The sequence below is a fragment of the Schistocerca gregaria genome, chromosome X (assembly GCF_023897955.1).
Source record: "Schistocerca gregaria isolate iqSchGreg1 chromosome X, iqSchGreg1.2, whole genome shotgun sequence".
Lineage (NCBI taxonomy): Eukaryota > Metazoa > Arthropoda > Insecta > Orthoptera > Acrididae > Schistocerca > Schistocerca gregaria.
The window spans coordinates 589,755,111-589,777,580 of NC_064931.1; the positions used below are offsets into that span (position 1 = coordinate 589,755,111).

The window sequence follows — 22,470 nt, forward strand, 5'->3', positions numbered from 1 at the left end:
GATCTGCAACCCCCAATGTACAAATATGAGGGCACATATTTTCTCAACTGAGTACGTACCTAACGCTCACCGTTAAGCACTGCGTAAATTATGAAATTGCCGATTTACCGGCGGTGTTGCTGATCCCTCTACAATATTGATGCAATGCGACTTCACCATAATTTACGGTACCTCGGAGAGCAGCTCAAAGAACCATATGGTGCGGACACCTAATCCCCCATGATCCACTGACGAATCTCCTGTGTGGCCGTCTGAATGTCGAAATTTTAATCCCCATTTGACATCGTTCAGTATCTTGCCATATGCCGCATCTGTACCTAGCTTGACGTAGACAACACTGCTCACGATCCGTAAATGGATGTCAATGAGGTCGTTTTGATTAATTTGCTCTTTGTCTCGAAAAGAGTGTTCCATTTCATGGGCCTCAGATCTTGCATACTCGTTAGAGGACGTGAACTTCAGCGTGGTCTTTCTGAAAGCCTGTGCCTTAGTGCTTTTCTTTAAGAGTTTATACACGCGAAGCCGGCTGCAATAAATACAACCTCTACCGTGAGCGCGCGCAGCCAGAACGTAAATAGTACGCCCTTGTCGCTCCGCTAACAAAACGTAGATTGCTTTCTGGGCGGGTACTCGTCACAAGCAATTATACAAACATGAAGTGGATAATTAAATCCTGTGATGTTTGGATTCACCACATTCAAGAATACACAATAAATCACCACTGATTGGTATAAGAATTTTTTTCAGGTATGTAACTTGAGATTTAAGAACTGAAATTAATTTTTTGTGACCTCAAAAACCAGAGCGGATTTAAAATTATAGCGTGCAGCTTGAACCGATCAGCATCATTATCAATATTTTAGTACTGTAATAGCCTGTTCAACGTTTCGTCATTCTGGCTTTAATTATTCTTCACTATACTTAATTCATTCATTCCCTTTACTTGTGCTATATTCAAGTGGCACATTGACATCTTGATACACTTTGCTTGTCGAGCCACAGTATCCAGTGTGAGGGAGGGGATGGTTTTTATTGATCATCTGAATTACTCCTGTGCCTTCGCTGCACTGGAAGCTGAAATCTCCTGAATTGCCCAGTCCTTCTTCTGTTGTACGCTATGAGAACAGCTGATAATAATTCTGTCAGGCGGGATACTTCAACTTGCCCGCGCCATGACTTAATTGACTAACTTCAGTGCTTATCAATTCAGAAATGGTGCAATGTATCGAACTTTTTAACAGTTATTTCTCTGCATAACCTACCCTGCAACACCCTTAGAAGCTTTTCCGACTGTTTCCGACCACCTTGTATAATCTCAACATTATATTTTAACAGACATAATACCCACCTTTTCAATCTACCATGTGTAGGTCATTAGCGTGGCAAAAATTAAAATTTCTTATTACCTACATAAACCAACATCTTATATCCAAGAGAAACCAATACTGCTCTCCATTTTTGAGAGTATTTCTATTGGCAAAGGTAATTGTTCTTCACTCTTTTTCTTCTTCAGTTTCAATAACTTGAAAGACATCTGCACTTATCCCTTATTTAGGACTATGACTCACTCTACAGGTTTCTTTGGATAAACTGGAATGTGCTAAAATAATCACACAATATAGTTCTTACAGTCTTTTGTACAGTCACATGATACATTTTTCATTTAAATAACGTTTCCTCATTAAGTGCTAGCTTTTTAAGAACCATTTTATAAGTGCCGCACTATCTTAAGAAAGTTTTTTTTTTCCTCTGGAGACATCCTGATTGGCTTTATTTCTTCACTTTATTTATATTTGGTCTGATATCTTCTTCATATGAACAAGATGAAATTTTGTTTCTTTTCTTCCTAAACCTGATTTTGTATGATTTTCATTAGTCTAGTTACTTTTAAACCTCATATAAATTGTCTCTTAGATTATGTTGTTCGCTATCTCAATCGTGAGGGCTTATAATACACTACTGGAAATGGAAAAAAGAACACATTGACACAGGTGTGTCATACCCACCATACTTGCTCCGGACACTGAGAGGGCTGTACGGGCAATGATCACACGCACGGCACAGCGGACACACCAGGAACCGCGGTGTTGGCCGTCGAATGGCGCTTGCTGCGCAGCATTTGTGCACCGCCGCCGTCAGTGTCAGCCAGTTTGCCGTGGCATACGGAGCTCCATCGCAGTCTTTAACACTGGTAGCATGCCGCGACAGCGTGGACGTGAACCGTATGTACAGTTGACGGACTTTGAGCGAGGGCGTATAGTGGGCATGCGGGAGGCCGGGTGGACGTACCGCCGAATTGCTCAACACGTGGGGCGTGAGGTCTCCACAGTACATCGATGTTGTCGCCAGTGGTCGGCGGAAGGTGCACGTGCCCGTCGACCTGGGACCGGACCGCAGCGACGCACGGATGCACGCCAAGACCGTAGGATCCTACGCAGTGCCGTAGGGGACCGCGCCGCCACTTCCCAGCAAATTGGGGACACTGTTGCTCCAGGACCATTCGCAACCGTCTCCATGAAGCTGGGCTACGGTCCCGCACACCGTTAGGCCGTCTTCCGCTCACGCCCCAACATCGTGCAGCCCGCCTCCAGTGGTGTCGCGACAGGCGTGAATGGAGGGACGAATGGAGACGTGTCGTCTTCAGCGATGAGAGTCGCTTCTGCCTTGGTGCCAATGATGGTCGTATGCGTGTTTGGCGCCGTGCAGGTGAGCGCCACAATCAGGACTGCATACGACCGACGCACACAGGGCCAACACCCGGCATCGTGGTGTGGGGAGCGATCTCCTACACTGGCCGTACATCTCTGGTGATTGTCGAGGGGACACTGAATAGTGCACGGTACATCCAAACCGTCATCGAACCCATCGTTCTACCATTCCTAGACCGGCAAGGGAACTTGCTGTTCCAACAGGACAATGCACGTCCGCATGTATCCCGTGCCACCCAACGTGCTCTAGAAGGTGTAAGTCAACTACCCTGGCCAGCAAGATCTCCGGATCTGTCCCCCATTGAACATGTTTGGGACTGGATGAAGCGTCGTCTCACGCGGTCTGCACATCCAGCACGAACGCTGGTCCAACTGAGGCGCCAGGTGGAAATGGCATGGCAAGCCGTTCCACAGGACTACATCCAGCATCTCTACGATCGTCTCCATGGGAGAATAGCAGCCTGCATTGCTGCGAAAGGTGGATATACACTGTACTAGTGCCGACATTGTGCATGCTTTGTTGCCTGTGTCTATGTGCCTGTGGTTCTGTCAGTGTGATAATGTGATGTATCTGACCCCAGGAATGTGTCAATAAAGTTTCCTCTTCCTGGGACAATGAATTCACGGTGTTCTTATTTCAATTTCCAGGAGTGTATCTTCCGCAAAGCTGTGTGAACATCGCACCTACCAGTACATGTCTGGTTATTTTAAATCATATCCGCATGGGTATGTAAAAATTTAGGCCACAAAAAATAACTGGTAACTACATCCTCCATTCTCAAAAGCTATGTGTTATATGCATTTGGCTCCTAATGGTACATCTTGTGGAGATTCGTAAAAAAAATCGCTTAAAACTGTTTCTATATAGAGAAAAGTTATGATCAGACATTAATTTTATGTTAGTATATGTATCTAGCTAAACGCACATTTTAAAAAGTTGAGACGTGAAATAGTATATATGTTTACACTCCGATGAAACTTATATCTACTTCATTAACTTTTGTAAAGAAAGTGATTATACATTTATAATAACTATCTTCTTTTCCAGAATAATATTGTATGCCTAACTTCAAAACATCACGAAGAGCTTACCATTTTATTGTTAAACTGTATAATATGTGTCTTTAGCTACACATTTACAATAATGTAAAATTAACTCGGAATTATCACTCCATTGTGTACAGAAATAGCTTAAAGACTAATTTCATATGAGTCTCCACAAAATGTTATCATGTCATAACGTTTTTCAAGCACAATAATAAACAAAAACCCACTGAAGACAGCACATAACGTATTGAAACATGTATGGGTAAGACAATAATAAGTAAACTGTGTCTTGCTTAAGGCGGGATTTCTAGACAGTATATATACTTTCATCCCAGTATTTTTTCTGTTAATGTAATAGATACTGTGTGATTTTACAGATTTTATTTTAAAGCTAATTTCAGATGGTACTTCATTTATGATCACAAACTTAGCTCCTTTCTTCCATACATTTTATTAGTTGTATCTAACAAGTCAACTTTTATAACCTTTTACTTTCAAGAACGTTATTGATCTGTGCCTTCCACCTCCGAAAAAGAGAGGCGACTAGAAAACTAAAAGTTTAGTAAGAGGGAATCGAGTGGCACCGAGTTGGAACACTGCTTTACGCCCAAATACCTTGAAGTTATTTATACAGGTCTTTAGCTTACCGCAAACTCTGCCTAATCGTCAACGTCGAATCGCCTTTAATTAGATAGGGTCCTGTTCCTGTGGTGGTTGACCCATTTAAGACGTGCTACTTTACGTACCGTTGTGGACAATGGTCTTTTGCAAGGTACCCGATTCCAAATATCCACTGTAGGTAATTCCCTTTCCCATGTTCGATTCGAAACTGGTTGAGTTGGACCCGCTTTCCCATCAAGATTAAAACCGATTGTGATTGACTCGTCCTTTTTATAAGGGTGTGAACGATAAATAATTTCTACCAGAAACTTTGAATAGTACACGTTGATATAACGACAGATGAAGGAAATTCAGTCTCTGGGTGTTATGGCCACGTCCAACCATAATTATTCCTGTCTGCCATTTTGTTACATTCCCACTGTGACACATATTAATGCGCTGACAGATTGTCACGTATACACCAATTCACTACCATGACTTACGTCAGCCGTGAAAGGTCACATGACCACCTGTTACCAATTCTACACCATATACAGCGTTCCAAAGCGATCTGTGCGCTTTTTAAGATGGTACTAGGACTTTGTACGATGAGCTTAATGAGCTTAGGTCAGGTGCAGATTCTTGACTATCATGTAAAAAATTTTGTGTGCTCAGTTCTGTACCGCGCTGTATATTTTTCGAGAGAACGTCGGGATTGAATCAAACATCTTTGCATGTCGGACCTTCTAATAAATGGTTACAAGGACTTCGGGTGTTCATAATGAAATGAAAATTAAACCACATGCAGATGTCTCTTCTGCATTTAATTTATTTACGCAATCAGTCTCGGTGTTCCATTGCACCACCTTCAGGTCCCTTGATCAACGTAAATTGGAAGAAATCCAATCCAGTGTTGCAGTCGTAACCAAAGCCAATATTAAATAACCGGTGTCCATAGATCTCTAGCTTGCATGACACTGTCCTTTCGTTCATCAACTGACGGCTCTGTGTCGGCAGATTACTGGTTTACCTGACACTCTCCCATAGTTCGTCAATTGATGACTTGTCGCTTGATGAACGAAATGACAGTGTCGTGTAAATTAGAGATCTATAGACATCGGTTATTTAATATTCACTCTGGTTATGACTGAACACGAGACTGTATTCCTCCCAGCTTACGTTGGTCAAAGAGCCTGAAAATGGTGTAATGGAACACTGAAACTGCATACGTAAATAAATTAATGAAAAAGAGACGGCTGCAGGTGTTTTAGTTTTCATTTCGAAATCATAACAAGTGTTTTATACCAACAGGTAATTTAATTATCTGTCTCTTTAATACAATGCTTACACACAGTGGTATAATGATTTCAGACTTGATAACTCACAAGTTTGGTTTATCAGCGGTCACTGTATGTCCGATGGGTCTGATGCGTAATCGTTTTGTACAATTTATTGCCTCGCGGAATGGCCGCGTGGTTTGAGGCGCCATGTCACGGACTGCACGGCCCCTCCCGCCGGAGGTTCGAGTCCTCCCTGGCGCATGGGTGTGTGTGTTGTTCTTAGCATTAGTTAGTTTAAGTCGGGTGTAAGTCTAGGGACCGATGACCTCAGCAGTTCGGCACCTTAGGAAGTCACATGCACATTTGAACAATTTCTTCATTTTTTTTCGACGCTACCGTAATTCACACATTCATTCGGCACTAGAATCCTTAGGCTTTTTGATTCCTTTAGACGTAAGCTTTCTTCTGTTTTGTGTTTCCTGTAATTCAGAGCATATTTAAGAGTCATATGAGACGCATCTTTCATTATTTTGTAATTTGTAATTTAATATTGAATTTCAATTATAACCGGCGTATGATTTACAAACACACTGCGCAAATCAATTAAAGGGTCACTTATTTGAAACTCCATCATTTTTTCCCATTGCGAAGTAGAATTTTAAAATTTGGCTCAATGGTACCAACGAACTTCCTCTGTAATCGTGCAAAAGAGTCGAACCCTGTGATTGCACCCTCGAACTCGACGACGCTTCGAGCAGTAGTGTTGTCAACACATGCAAGAAAAAACATTTCAGACACTCCGCTGCTCCGAATAGATACAAGAAAGCCTCTGGAGATGGCATAAAGAGCCGTCAATGAAACCACCTCTGCCCTTTGGGCGTTCATTTGAACACATTTCGTGGACGAAAACGAAAAATGTTTCTAGTGTGATGTTCTTGACAACCTTTGACGTTGCAGACATCCCCTCCCTCTTTTTCCGCTTCTCTAAGGACATGGTGGGGCTGTAACACCGTTGAACGTGATCTTAACCCTTTAGAGGGTGGCGCGGGAGCAATTTTTGATCAGGTACACAGCGTGAAACCACTACGGACCGTTAAAAACCAGTCGAGATATTTTAACGTGACCCGAAGCAGCAAAGGGTGTTGTTTTTTATTCAGCCCTCTTGTAGAGAGATCAGTGTCGCACCACTCTGTAGTCACGCCACGGGAGGGCACGAAACAGGAGGACTGAAAAAACCTAAATACCCTTTGCTGCTTCGAATCAGGTTCAGTTTTCTGCAGATGGTTTTGAATGGTCTTTAGTGGTTCTACACTGTGTACAAGAGCAAAAGCTGCGGTCGCGCTACGCTCCAAAAGAGTCACATCAGTTTCAATGGGGTTGTAGCAACATATTGTCCTTAGGGAAGGAGAAAATCGTCTGGGCAGTGTCAGCGGTGTCAAAGGTTGTCAAGAACGTCGTTCTGTTGCACGCTGCAGTGCAAACTATCGTTTTTGACTTCTAATGTGTGTAAAGGAACGCCCCGATGGAAAGGGTGGTTTCGTTAACACCCTTTATGCCCGCTCCTAACGTCTTTACGTGTCGATTCTGAGCGGAGTGTCTGAAATGTTTCCATAGGCCACCCATAAGAAAACTGCGTGCCTTGAACGCTGGGGATCGCGGCTCTGCTTTTGATCACAGACGGATCAACATAAGGGGTGGGATATGGGTAAGAGAAGATGGTATGACGACATTCCCATGGCGTGACATGTCCACGGTGGAGGGTAGATTTGTGGCGAAATTTGGTCCGAACGTGACCTCATTAACCCACCCTGCACATCTGGCCTTCTTTCGTATGTATTGACAACTTGCTGTTTGAAGCATCGCCGAGTCCGAGGGTCGCGTTGTAGGTTGCTACGTATCTTCATTATTACAGAGGAAGATTGTAGGCACATTTCAGCCAAATTTCACACTTCGCAGTGTGGGAAAAAGACGGCGTTTCAAAAAGTAGTTCTTCTTTTGCGCAGTGTAGATAGCGGACACAGTATCGGCAAAACTGACAAGTGATGATGGTAATAACTATCCAGAGCAGCAAATGCGACATGCGTCATTGCACGTGACGCACTGCTAAATGAGAATAGCTGTAGAGAGACGAGGAATTTGAAGGTAGCACGACGTGACTTTTGCAGAGTGGAGATCCCTCGCGCGACGCCGGTGGGCGCTGCGTTCCTGCGTGTGCGCGCGACGGACGCGGACGAGTGCTCGTACAACGCCGAGGTGTACTACGCGCTCGTGTCGCGCAGCCCGCTCGTGGCGCTGCAGCGGCGCGACGGCGCGGGCCTCGTGGCGCTGCAGGCGGCTCTCGAGCCGCGCTACAAGCAGCTCAGCTTCACCGTCCTCGCCTACGACGGCGGCTCGCCGCGCCGCAAGTCCTACGCCAAGTGCCACGTCACCATCAAGAACCTCGACGGTGAGTCTTCTAAATGCAAGCGGGTGCACAGGCGTGGCACCGTGTAAACATCCTGAGCAATTACGACAACGCTTAAATAAGGCATGGCTAATCAATAGCGGGAATCAGTAGAACCGAGATGTGTGGCACCAGCAACAACACGTGGAACGGTATCAAGAGTGTGAGCTGTTCAAAAAGGTACCCTTGCTCATACTGAGCTCACAGCTTATTGGCAATAACGTCAATGATTAATTAAAAACACTTCAACTGTATTAACACATATTTGTTGTATCACGATCAGTTTAGCTCTTTTACAACATCCTCAGATTGCCTGCAGTTAAACAAAGCAAGAAATTAGGATAAGATCTATAGTAGCTCAACGAATCAAATAGGCAAGTCACACTAGCAACAGTATTGTAATAAACATCACTGAGTTGTGCTAGTACCGTGACGATTACAATCCTACAATCGATACATCACACTCGACAAAATTCAAGTGGTATATTTACGTGTTTGTCTCTTCTGGACCAACTAGTGTACAACAGGGCCCACGAGAAAAACGCAATTCCCCCACCCCACCTCCCGGAACGAACTCGTGACGTCGTACTAGTTGACTTGTCTGCCACACTTCGCTCGGCTCCAAGCAGGGCCCAAGGGAAATCAATATGTAACTGAAAAGGTACTTACTAAAGGTCTTAAATTTTTCGTGTACTGTCGACAGCTTGCTTAAATTTAAAGGTACAGTCAAGGATTATTTAACCCGTTTGAAACAGTTACTCGCTCCCCTCCGGAGGCAGCTGCTGGCATTCATAGTAAGGCCTGCAGTGTCACGTGTGCATTGCCTTTCTCGTGGGCCTCGCGTCTACATATCATGCAGTGTCGCATGCAGTTATTGCTCGCCATGCTTTCGTCAGGTGGTCGGCAGAATGTTTATGTGATCGTCGTTTCCAGATTTTGCCTCCAATGTTACGCGTGACACTCAGATATTTTATATCATGACACCAGCATGACTCGGTGATTTGTTGCAAGACTGTAGGCAGTGTGAGTTGCTTATTTGTTTCATTATGATATGTACCTCAGAACCATAGCTTCTTGATTTATTTATAAAACTAAAAACTCCTCCCGAACAGGCCATGATGTCCTGCAGTAAATCCGATGATAATATAAGACAACGAAGCAGGTCGTGACAAAAGAAATGTGTATTAATAGAGATGCGGTGGTTTTCATTAGTCATTTTCATTAGCTCATAAAACGTTTGCGTTACCAAAATATATGAGAACTACATCTACATCTACATCTACATTTATACTCAGCAAGCCACCCAACGGTGTGTGCCGGAGGGCACTTTACGTGCCACTGTCATTACCTCCCTTTTCTGTTCCAGTCGCGTATGGTTCGCGGGAAGAACAACTGTCTGAAAGCTTCCGTGCGCGCTCGAATCTCTCTAATTTTACATTCGTGATCTCCTCGGGAGGTATAAGTAGGAGGAAGCAATATATTCGTTACCTCATCCAGAAACGCACCATCTCGAAACCTGGCGAGCAAACTACACCGTGATGCAGAGCGCCTCTCTTGCAGAGTCTGCCACTTGAGTTTGTTAAACATCTCCGTAACGCTATCACGGTTACCAAATAACCCTGTGACGAAACGCGCCGCTCTTCTTTGGATCTTCTCTATCTCCTCTGTCAACCCGATATGGTACGGATCCCACACTGATGAGCAATACTCAAGTATAGGTCGAACGAGTGTTTTGTAAGCCACCTCCTTTGTTGATGGACTACATTTTCTAAGGACCGAGATGAATCTAAACCTGGTACGCGCCTTAGCAACAATTAATTTTTTTTGATCATTCCACTTCAAATCGTTCCGCAAGCATACTCCCAGATATTTTACAGAAGTAACTGCTACCACTGTTTGTTCCGCTATCATATAATCATACAATAAAGGATCCTTCTTTCTATGTATTTGCAATACATTACATTTGTCTATGTTAAGGGTCAGTTGCCACTCCCTGCACCAAGTGCCCATCCGCTGCAGATCTTCCTGCATTTCGCTACAATTTCCTAATGGTGCAACTTCTCCGTATACTACAGCATCATCCGCGAAAAGCCGCATGGAACTTCCGACACTATCTACTAGGTCATTTATACACTCCTGGAAATGGAAAAAAGAACACATTGACACCGGTGTGTCAGACCCACCATACTTGCTCGGGACACTGCGAGAGGGCTGTACAAGTAATGATCACACGCACGGCACAGCGGACACAACAGGAACCGCGGTGTTGGCCGTCGAATGGCGCTAGCTGCGCAGCACTTGTGCACCGCCGCCGTCAGTGTCAGCCAGTTTGCCGTGGCATACGGAGCTCCATCGCAGTCTTTAACACTGGTAGCATGCCGCGACATCGTGGACGTGAACCGTATGTGCAGTTGACGGACTTCGAGCGAGGGCGTATAGTGGGCATGCGGGAGGCCGGGTGGACGTACCGCCGAATTTCTCAACACGTGGGGCGTGAGGTCTCCACAGTTGATCGATGTTGTCGCCAGTGGTCGGCGGAAGGTGCACGTGCCCGTCGACCTGGGACCGGACCGCAGCGACGCACGGATGCACGCCAAGACCGTAGGATTCTAAGCAGTGCCGTAGGGGACCGCACCGCCTCTTCCCAGCAAATTAGGGACACTGTTGCTCCTGGGGTATCGGCGAGGACCATTCGCAACCGTCTCCATGAAGCTGGGCTACGGTCCCGCACACCTTTAGGCCGTCTTCCGCTCATGCCCCAACATCGTGCAGCCCGCCTCCAGTGGTGTCGCGACAGGCGTGAATGGAGGGACGAATGGAGACGTGTCGTCTTCAGCGATGAGAGTCGCTTCTGCCTTGGTGCCAATGATGATCGTATGCGTGTTTGGCGCCGTGCAGGTGAGCGCCACAATCAGGACTGCATACGACCGAGGCACACAGGGCCAACACCCGGCATCATGGTGTGGGGAGCGATTTCCTACACTGGCCGTACACCTCTGGTGATCGTCGAGGGGACACTGAATAGTGCACGGTACATCCAAACCGTCATCGAACCCATCGTTCTACCATTCCTAAACCGGCAAGGGAACTTGCTGTTCCAACAGGACAATGCACGTCCGCATGTATCCCGTGCCACCCAACGTGCTCTAGAAGGTGTAAGTCAACTACCCTGGCCAGCAAGATCTCCGGATCTGTCCCCCATTGAGCATGTTTGGGACTGGATGAAGCGTCGTCTCACGCGGTCTGCACGTCAAGCACGAACGCTGGTCCAACTGCGGCGCCAGGTGGAAATGGCATGGGAAGCCGTTCCACAGGACTACATCCAGCATCTCTACGATCGTCTCCATGGGAGAATAGCAGCCTGCATTGCTGCGAAAGGTGGATATACACTGTACTAGTGCCGAAATTGTGCATGCTCTGTTGCCTGTGTCTATGTGCCTGTGGTTCTGTCAGTGTGATCATGTGATGTATCTGACCCCAGGAATGGGAAAATAAAGTTTCCCCTTCCTGGGACAATGAAGTCACGGTGTTCTTATTTCAATTTCCAGTAGTGTATATATTGTGAAAAGCAATGGTCCTATAACACTCCCCTGTGGCACGCCAGAGCTTACTATAACGTCTGTAGAAGTCTCTCCATTGATAACAACATGCTGTGTTCTGTTTGCTAAAATCTCTTCAATCCAGCCACACAGCTGGTCTGATATTCCGTAGGCTCTTACTTTGTTTATCAGGCGACAGTGCGGAACTGTATCGAACGCCTTCCGGAAGTCAAGGAAAATAGCATCTACCTGTATCTAATATTTCCCGGGTCTCATGAACAAATAAAGCGAGTTGGGTCTCATACGTTCGCTGTTTCCGGAATCCATGTTGATTCCTACAGAGTAGATTCTGGGTTTCCAAAAACGACATGATACTCGAGCAAAAAACATGTTCTAAAATTCTACAACATATCGACGTCAGAGATATAGGTCTATAGTTTTGTGCATCTGCTCGACGACCCTTCTTGAAGACTGGGACTACCTGTGCTCTTTTCCAATCATTTGGAACCTTCCGTTCCTCTTGAGACTTGCGGTACACGGCTGTTAGAACGGGGCAAGTTCTTTCGCGTACTCTGTGTAGAATCGAATTGGTATCCCATCAGGTCCAGTGGACTTTCCTCTGTTGAGTGATTCCAGTTGCTTTTCTATTCCTTGGACTCTTATTTCGATGTCAGCCATTTTTTCGTTTGTGCGAGGGTTTATAGAAGGAACTGCAGCGCAGTTTTCCTCTGTGAAACAGCTTTGGAAAAAGGTGTTTAGTATTTCAGCTTTACGTGTGTCATCCTCTGTTTCAATGCCATCATCATCCCGAAGTGTCTGGATATGCTGTAACTGATGTAACGTAAGACCATAACTTCCTAGGATTTTCTGTCAAGTCAGTACATAGAATTTTACTTTCGAATTCACTTAACGCTTCACGCATTGCCCTCCTTACGCTAACTTTGACATCGTTTAGCTTCTGTTTGTCTGAGAGGTATTGGCTGCGTTTACACTTGGAGTGAAGCTCCCTTTGCTTTCGCAGTAGTTTCCTAACTTTGTTGTTGAACCACGGTGGGTTTTTCCCGTCCCTCACAGTTTTACTCGGAACGTACCTGTCTAAAGCGCATTTTACGATTGCCTTGAACTTTTTCCATAAACACTCAACATTGTCAGTGTCGGAACAGAAATTTTCGTTTTGATCTGTTAGGTAGTCTGAAATCTGCCTTCTATTACTCTTACTAAACAGAAAAACCTTCCTCCCTTTTTTATGTTCGTATTAACTTCCATATTCAGCGATGCTGCAACGGCCTTATCATCACTGATTCCCTGTTCTGCACTTACGGACTCGAAAAGTTCGGGTCTGTTTGTTATCAGTAGGCCCAAGACGTTATCTCCACGAGTCGGTTCTCTGTTTAATTGCTCGAGGTAATTTTTGGATAGTGCACTCAGTATAATGTCACTCGATGCTCTGTCCCTACCAACCGTCCTAAATATCTGAGTGTCCCAGTCTATATCTGGTAAATGGAAATCTCCACCTAAGACTATAATATGCTGAGAAAATTTATGTGAAATGTATTCCAAATTTTCTCTCAGTTGTCTGCCGCTAACGCTGCTGAGGAGCCAACCATCAACCCAGCCCGGTTGCTGCGTGTTACCTCCACCCATAATAAATCACAGGAACTATCCACTTCTAATTCACTACAGGATAAACTACTACTAACAGCGACAAACACGCCACCACCGGTTGCATGCAATCTATCCTTTCTAAACACCGTCTATGCCTTTGTAAAAATTTCGGCAGAATTTATCTCTGGCTTCAGCCAGTTTTCTGTACCTACAACGATTTCAGCTTCGGTGCTTTCTATCAGCGCTTGAGGTTCCGGTACTTTACCAGTGCGGCTTCTATTGTGGGTATAGATTTAACGGTGGCAGGTGAACATTAATAAAACCCACAAACTATAGGGACGAATTTCTGACTGGATACGGAGGAATAACGGTCCAATGAACATGTGTCTGGAAATGTGTCTTTGCCACAGTAGACGGCACTGACAAATGAAAGTTCCTCTGACCACATGCTGTGTGTTCCTTGTGTGCTGCAGGCAGTGTAATCGACGCATCGTAGTGTAAGCAGCAGAGCGGTCCTGTATTCATATCGGGAACAATCCGAGATGGTGTCCGTGCACGGTCAAGCAAATGGAAATTTTCGAGAGCCAGCACGGCTATACCAAAACACGTACCTCACAGACACCAATCACAGCACAACATTTCAAACCCTATTTGGGCGTTTATGAGATCATGGTTCCTTTCAGACAGACGAACGAGAAGGGAAGTGGAGGACTGTGCGAGCACGAGATTTGGACGAACGGGTTCCACAGGATATTGAGACGATCTCTAATACGAGCTCCAGGCAAGTGACTCGCCAACATAGAGTGAGCCAAAGTACGATTATGTGTCTCCCGAATTACAAACACTACTATTCTTATCGCCTACAATCCCATGGAAGCCACTTTGTACATCTATTTTGACGTGGATGTGATGTAGATCTGTAATGTGTTCCGGGACGATTTATTGTCGTTGTACACACAAAATGGCTCTGAGCACTATGCGACTTAACTTCTGAGTTCATCAGTCGTCTAGAACTTAGAACTAATTACACCTAACTAACCTAAGGACATCACACACATCCATGCACGAGGCAGGATTCGAACCTGCGACCGTAGTGGTCGCTCGGCTCCAGACTGTAGCGCCTAGAACCGCATGGCCGGCCGCCGTTGTACACACACCGTCCGTTTCCGGTCAAATGTTCATAGGATCTTGTTTCTTGTGCCTTTATCACGAAACAGGACGCATGACAGATCTGGAGTATCCTGTCTTAATGTCCATGTACAGGAATTAACACAATCCTCATAATCGTTCCTATGCAGCTCTTGATGGAGAGAGATGTGATAGGGATGGAACGTATGTCGATTGAGACTGAGTAGGACACTTTCCTTGCTCATGTCACTTCCTCGTGCTATTGCGGGGGAGCTAAAGTGCGGATCAACTGCAACAGCTGCAATAACATTAATTTCCCCCTTTTCTGTCGTCACACGTTTCCTTCTGTTATATTGTCTAGGTGTTACTCTACTACTTCTACGTAACTATTTGAAGAATCTGATAAACGGTTGACGTCTGTAAGGGTATCTAGCCGCATACAGCGTACAATAACGAACTGCATTCTTCCTATACTCTCCATACACCATGAGCATATCGGCCTTTTTTGCATTAGTAAATCCCATCTTCCACTCACAACCTACTGCTTGGACTGCCATGCGCTATCAAGTCACATTGCTCTCAAGTAATACACAAGCACACTGGGAGCAAACGTAACAACATCGTACCTAGCAGCTATGTTGGTTGAATGGCACAAACAAGTGTCGGTATGGAAATCTTAGAAAATACTATGTCTCGTAAACGACTTGCGCTATGATCGTGCAAACAAACACCACGGACATTTTGATTTACCCTATTTTAGTTTGTTAATGTCAACAGATATTGTTCTACTAACAAAAGTGTACGTCTGCACAAAAAATACACTTTATAATTATTATTACACTTTGTTTATTGGATAACAATATGAGTCCCTGACTACCAATCCATTCTGTGAAAATTGCACATCAATAGCGCTCTCCATTTCCGAAATATTTCCGTTGCAAGCTGTAGGTGATTAACCCTGCAGATACACTTATGAAACTAAAGAAGCAACTTTTTTGCAATAAAGCGGAAACAACTTAAATTTGAGTCCCAGTTCTGGATCAGAGTCGAGTAGCTATAAAACAAATCTTTGGTCATTCAAGACGGGTGAGTGCAATCCTCGTTCTTTTCTCTGAATTCTTAATGTAACCGATCGTGGAGTTTTACCCCTGTGCACAACCATTACGCCGTCAGAGAACAACAAGCTTAGGTGTGAACCAAGTTCCAATTTAGTATGAGTAGTTCGCCTAAGATGGGAAAGTCGTAGAACAATGTAAAAAGACTAATAAGACTAAATGACGCTTATTTCCTCTAATGGCTGATAAGAATAACAGAGAATAAAGTTCTCTAAAACTCAAATCTTGTTACAAAATGATGCTAGCACTGAAACCAATATGTGTGGAACGCTGTATAGACAAAGAGCAACAAAATCTGCTCATCTGGGCAACTAGTGAAATCGAAGTTAAGATAAAACAAGATGACACAAATAGTAATCAAATTAAGCAATATAATTACCGTGGCAAAGTAAGCAAGTTACGAACTGCACAGATTACTAATCGCGCTACTCCAATTGCGACACTTACATTCCCTAACTCTTTTGCACTCAGTGCTGTTGTCAGTGTTACGGATTAGAATATTACTTATTTCGCGGAAAAGTGGGAGAACGCTGCAGAAAATATCCACTCTTGGTGTACGAAATGCACCTTAACAAATATGGGGTTGGTAACGGGATGGAGCAGTGTCCCATCGATTGTTCTGCTTCTTTATGCCAAAATAGTGGCACAATGCCTTAGTTCAGTTGGTTACACCATATTCTGTAGTGAAAGCAATGGGCCTTTCCACGCTGGCTGGGCGGCATCTCGGTGTCTCGTCCTTCGATGTCCCAGCAGAATACGGAATGTATACTATGGGGATGGCAATGGTGGCACGGCACCCGCTGATCAAGGCTAGAATAGACGCCAGGTTTGCCAAAGGAAGCACTAAGCAGGCCAGAGACTTAACTCTGTGAAAACTGCACAACTTCCAGGGGACCTCCTCCCTTCATAATGAAATTCACTGACTAGCTCTGCTGACAAATAGGCCGTAGAAACAGAATACCTTCCGAGTGAGAAAACTCAGGGCTTTCCCCCTATCAAATGTGTACAGTACACTCTAAATAACATTAACCTCAAAATGGCGGCAAAATGAGTCATTATCACATGGTGATATATGATGATAATGTCACACAACAGTCCAACTAAAGGCAGTCTTTTCGACAGTCTGTAGACAAATTTTACACCTGGCTCAAGTTCTGTGCCATGCTCCACCGCCGCTGGATCCTCCTTCACATACTGCCCACAAGGTGGTCGATAATCTGCTGCTCAGTCCTGTCCCACACCACTGTCGGCCCTCCTGAGGTCAACCATTGCGTAAGGACGGCTTCTGCGACGATGCACTGGAAGTTTCAAACATACACAATCGTTTTTATGTCAGAAGATGCAGCAGATCACTACATTACATTGATTACCGCTTTCTGGAAGAGGATATTCGTGAGGCGAACGCGGTGAGCTCGCATATTACTACCTTTAAAGACAAACCCGTCACGGAAATCTTGACTGCAGGGCTGGACAGTAGGGTAAAGCATTCTGTCCCGATAACGCACAGCCCTCAAATTACCCTTGACACCGAAGGCAGCGTCCGACATCGTTACATGGTACCAGCCCAAAATATGACAGTCCCACCACAATGCTGAACGTGACGAATTGCATACCCATTATGTGAATAATACATGAACGCCTTCGAACTCTCACAGGGCGATCAGAATATTTTTGCTGCCCTTGGTAAAGTGCCATTGATCTAAGTTCCCTTCAAGGTGTTTCCTCGTCACATCCTCGCTCACAGTGGTGCTGGGGGATTTGAACAGTAAGCAGTTTTCGTATAGTCTCGTCGTGGTACGTACCAGTCTTAATTTGTAGGCAGCGCTTGTAAGCTGGTTATAGACACTGTTGTCTTAGATGTTTTATGTCTCTCGATAGGCGTCGAATGTTTGAATGATATTGTGGTATACGCCAATTTGGACGATAACTTCCCATTGCTGCCTACTGCCGTATAGTAACAAGGCTCGCGTATTCAAAGCCTGAAATGCCCTTACAGGCATGTTAGCAGAGGGATCAAGGTACAAAAGCCGTATTGCACCCTTCACATGGTTTGAGACATAGCGCATTGTGGTGAACTGTAACGACAAAGGATGTCTGCTGTTACCACATTACACAGGTATTTTTAAGTAGAGATTTCCTGTTTACAAAAGAGTACTGAGCAAGAGGTTTCCGATACAAAAGAACGTATGCAACTCATGAAGGTTACGTAAAACGTTTTGAGCAGTTTAGTTGTAGGGAAAGAAAATGTCACACTGACGTTCATCACAAATATTCTAGGAAAGTATAATTTATTTACAAAAATTTATTTTGGCAAGTTCTTCGGTAGACAGGAAGTCACATCACTCTAAATGGATGGAATAGGCAGGGAGTATTCAGAGGACAGATGCTCATTCATTTACAGGTTGTTTTAGTCGGTGCAAGAATGTCACAGTAATGATTAGTAGATTTGAGTGGGGTTTGCTACAGCACGACATAACAGTGGTGGGATTACACTTAAATTAAGAGTTTGCACGTTTCATTAAGAAAAGAAATGAATTCCTTTGTAATACACACATTTATCATGATGACCTAGAAGATAAAAGTGTTATACTTGTGGCTCATACGGAAGCGTTTCAGTAGTTATATGTGAAAAAGATTTCTAAACTAATTACAGCTCCTGAAGAAAGGCAAATGTACCTCCTACAAACCACCTCTGTACCTCTGTGCAAGACCAACGAAACTTGATATCAGCGTCCACACGCTATATAACTAGATTTAACAAATATACGGAATTTTACTCACCATAAGATGCTGTAACTGAAGAATTAAAATCGTCTTCCGAATAGTTTTAATATATTATACAGCACTTATATATGTAGAAATTAAAATATTTATAAACTCTGCACAATACAGAATCTCATGTCTCACAACAACAAAAACAGTAGAAAATGCCAGAAACTGGTTATTGCTATTTCTATTGCGCCGTCCTTCAAGTGATTGTAAAATAAATCACTAGATTGATTTTGAGAAAGCAACTTTTATAATGACAAGGACATTAATAAGTGTATGCATGATGAAGCAGCTGCCAAAATACTAACTTTTTAGGAGATCTCTGCAGGAAGATCTATAACTAACACTGTAATATAATTCTTCTAACAATCTTCTGCTTCATAATTGCAGATACAGTGTCTCAGGGCACAATGATGACATGGAATTATAATTAAGAACAACTCCTTCCGGATCACTTGGTATGATTTATTAAGATGACTGGTTTCGGCCTGTGATACATGACAGCCTCATAACCGTTCATGCAATAAAAGCAGAATTAAAAAAATAGTCAAATATTTTGTGAAATGATTTTTCCAAAGAAAAGAAATAAACTACGAGGGTAGCCCAGAAAGTAATACACCTCAATTTTTTTCTTCACAGTTCTTTATTGAACATAATGAGAATTACACACAGGAAAGAATGGTTTTTTATCTACACGTAATCTCCATCTCGTTCTGTGGCCTTCCTCCAGCGCGAAACAAGGGCGTGTATGCCCTGCCGGTACGAGTCGTTGTCCTGGTGGAGGAGCAAGTGCTTTACTGTGTGAATCATCTCCTCATCGTCCTCAAAATGTCTTCCACGAATCGCATCCTTTAATCGCCCAAACAAGAGGAAGTCTCTGTGGCTAGGTCAGACTGTGGGGTGGATGGGGCACTGTCCAACCCTGTTTTGCGATGTGTTCAGCAGTCCTCAGACTTGTGTGGGGCCGAGTGTTATCGTGTTGCTGCAAAACATCTTCTGGGTTGCTGTGGCGCTGAAGTCTCCTAAAGCGCGTCTTCAGTTTCGTTAATGTGTTGACATATGCCTCTGAATTAATGGTACCGCCCGTTGGCCTTTACATCAGTGAGAATCACACCTTCAAAGTCCCAGAACACAATGATCATGACCTTACCGGCGGAAGCAGTTGCTTTGAATTTTTTCTTCTGTGGAGAGTGGAGATGGCACCATTCCATCAACTGTCGTTTTGTTTCACACTCAAAATGGTGCACCCGGGTTTCATCACCTGTCAGAATGCAGGACAAGAAGGCTCCCCCTCACCTTTATAAGGTTGCAACAAATCAAAACATTTTTTTTTTCTGTGCGATTTGTGATCCACCGTTGAACACCGTTGGACCCAACTTGCACACAACTTTCAATATTCAAGAGTGCAGATAATTGCATCCACACTTCTTTTGCTGGTTGACAGATGCAGCGCCAACTGCCGAGTCGTAATGCGTCCATCCTGGCGAATGACAATATCAGCTCGCTGCAACATGTCAAGTGTGACGGCCGCGGATGGTATCTCCGACCGCTGCAAATCGTGGAGCACCGACGAACCCCCTTTTGATGACCTCACCCTCCCACCCTCTGTGCACAGCGACTAACTGTACTTCTGTCGACAGCGGATGCTCCGTAGACTTCGCACAAGCGTTTGCGAGTATTCCCCACAGTTTTTTTCCCTGCAGTGAGAAATTAAACGACGCCACGTTGCTTGTAACGTACGTCACATACAGGCGCCATTTTGAAAAGACCTGCAGCTAAGTTTTCGCTCACTCAAAAGTCTTCAAATAATACATACTTACAGTTTCACATTCGTAGAATTCTTTTCTGCAGAGAAAAAAAAATGTGGTGCATTGCTTTCTGGGCGACCCTCGTAGATTAGAGAAACATGTGACGCGCCTTTGAATTCTGTTCAAAGACATATACATCAACTGAGATGCTCATGCGTTAGTGACGTAAGGAGATCCCTGTATTAAGTTCCATCAGTTGCTCTAGTAGTCTTTAAAATTCTAAGCTTCTATGTTAAACATTCAGATTTAATTTCTCAATTGGCATCTCATTTTCATGATTTCGAGCAATAATCATAGGAGCTTCATATGATTATGTAGTCTATTTTACTTCTTACATTTAGACAATTCATACTATTTTTTTCAGTTTTTTTATATTTTCAAATTTTGTTAAGAAACCGTTAAATATAATATATTTAAGTATCGATCTGTGTTCTGTCATTATTAAAAGTTTATAGATGAAGATAAAGATGAGAAGTTTTGATTTACGTTGTCATTTGATATTTTTTGACACTTCTTTTAAATTGCTAATAGTAGATGTTCCTGCAACATTTCAAATGTCCCTCTAATCACTAATTACGTTTTTCTAAATTAACTTGATTACTTTCAAGCAGTTAAATATTGTTTTGCAAGACTAGTCTTCACGCGGGTCAGCTTGATACCCCATTTGTCCATCTGCTATTCCCTCTGTCGCAACGAACGGAAAAAAATCCATTGTCTAACTTTCCCCCAAATAATTAATTAAGTTTCTCTTAATTACCCGGACTACTTTCAAACAAAGACTTTTCTTTGCAGAACTTGACCTTACACTGGTGAACTGATTTCCTATTTCTCCATTTTTCAATCTTCATTTGGCTATGCAAATCGGACAAAAATCCATTGTATAATGCCGGCCGGAGTGGCCGTGCGGTTCTAGGCGCTTCAGTCTGGAACCGCGCGACCGCTACGGTCGCAGGTTCGAATCCTCCCTCGGGCATGGATGTGTGTGATGTCCTTAGGTTAGTTAGGTTTAAGTAGTTCTAAGTTCTAGGGGACTGATGACCTCAGCTGTTAAGTCCTCTAGTGCTCAGAGCCATTTGAACTATTGTGTAATTTCTAGGGAGTCTTTTTTCCCTGCGCTCAAACCCTTGACCGAAACAGAATATGGTAGTATAAAGTTGATCGTAATGTGAGATTAAAACAACAAACAGTGGCAGTGTAAATATAAGCAATAAAACATAATGAAATGACAAATACCTAATTACTGCAAAAAGCATCTTTTCAGGAGGGTGAGGATTCGGTGAAAACTACTGAATTTGTCGAAATGAAGCTACGTGGACATAATGTTACGTGGCTGATAACATACACACCGAGAGAGGTGGCGCAGTGCTTAGCACACTGAACTCCAATTCGGGAGGACGACGGTTCAGACTCGCATCAGGCCATCCTAATTTTGGTTTTCCGTGATTTCCCTAAATCGCTTCCGGCAAATACCGTGATGGTTCCTTTGAAAGACCGTGGCCGGTTTCCTTCCCCATCCTTCCCTAACCGATCTTGTGCTCCGTCTCTAATGACCACATTGTCAACGGAATGTTAAACACTAATGTCCTTCTCCTCTTCCTCCTACAAAGTACAAAGACTGTCAAAAACAGTGAAGCACTCATAAGGGGAAAAGGAAACGAAATGGAACACCATAGGCTGAGGTAGTGTCATATTATACCAGTGATTACCAAATCGAGTCAAATTTACAAAAACTTAGCAGTGTAAGTCCACTTATCTGAATGAGCTTGCACCCCTCTAGCGTGGATGCATGCACTGGCTCGGTTCAGAACAGTATCACAAAGCCGTCGTATCGTCACCTGAGGCATGTGGCACGACATCTGTTATAACTGCTCCTTGATATCCTCGATACTGACACTGGGGAACTTGTCCAACACATGTTCTATCGGGGACAGATCTAGGGATCTTGCTGCCTGTAGAAGTACCTCAAACTCACACAGATGTTTCACAGAGATACCTTCCATTGTGGGTGAGCATTGTCCCACTGATAACGGGCTTTATAATACTGTCGTACTAGGGGTAACACAAGAGGACGCGGGATATCTGAGACTTAACGTTACGGCATCAGAGTTCCCTCAAACATCACCAGCCGTGACCTCAAGACATCCGATAGCTCCTCACAACATGACGCCAGGAGCAACAACATTGTGCCTCTCCAAAACATTGTAAGAATGGGAATTCTCACCAGATCGCCGCCATACTCACTGACGATGGTCATCCGGAGCACCGAAGGACGATTCAACGCTGAACGCAATGCCACGTTATTCAGCTGAAATCCTTGCTTCTTGGTTCGTGGCACCACTCAAAACTCAACAGTTTGTTTTGTGGTTTTAACGGCAGGCTGCCCATGGGATGGTAACTGCCTGGTCCAGCTGGAGCTAGTCTCCGAGTA

General features: G+C 44.1%; 1 protein-coding gene across 2 annotated transcripts in view; it reads left to right on the forward strand.

Moving 5' to 3' along the window:
• LOC126299061 (uncharacterized) overlaps positions 1-22,470 on the forward strand; it is a 1,316,522-nt gene that overhangs the window by 884,542 nt on the left and 409,510 nt on the right. For both annotated transcript variants that reach the window (XM_049990731.1, XM_049990732.1), the window contains one exon: positions 7,801-8,081. In XM_049990731.1, coding sequence (XP_049846688.1) covers positions 7,801-8,081 — 281 coding nt within the window. The remainder of the gene's footprint in view (positions 1-7,800; positions 8,082-22,470) is intronic.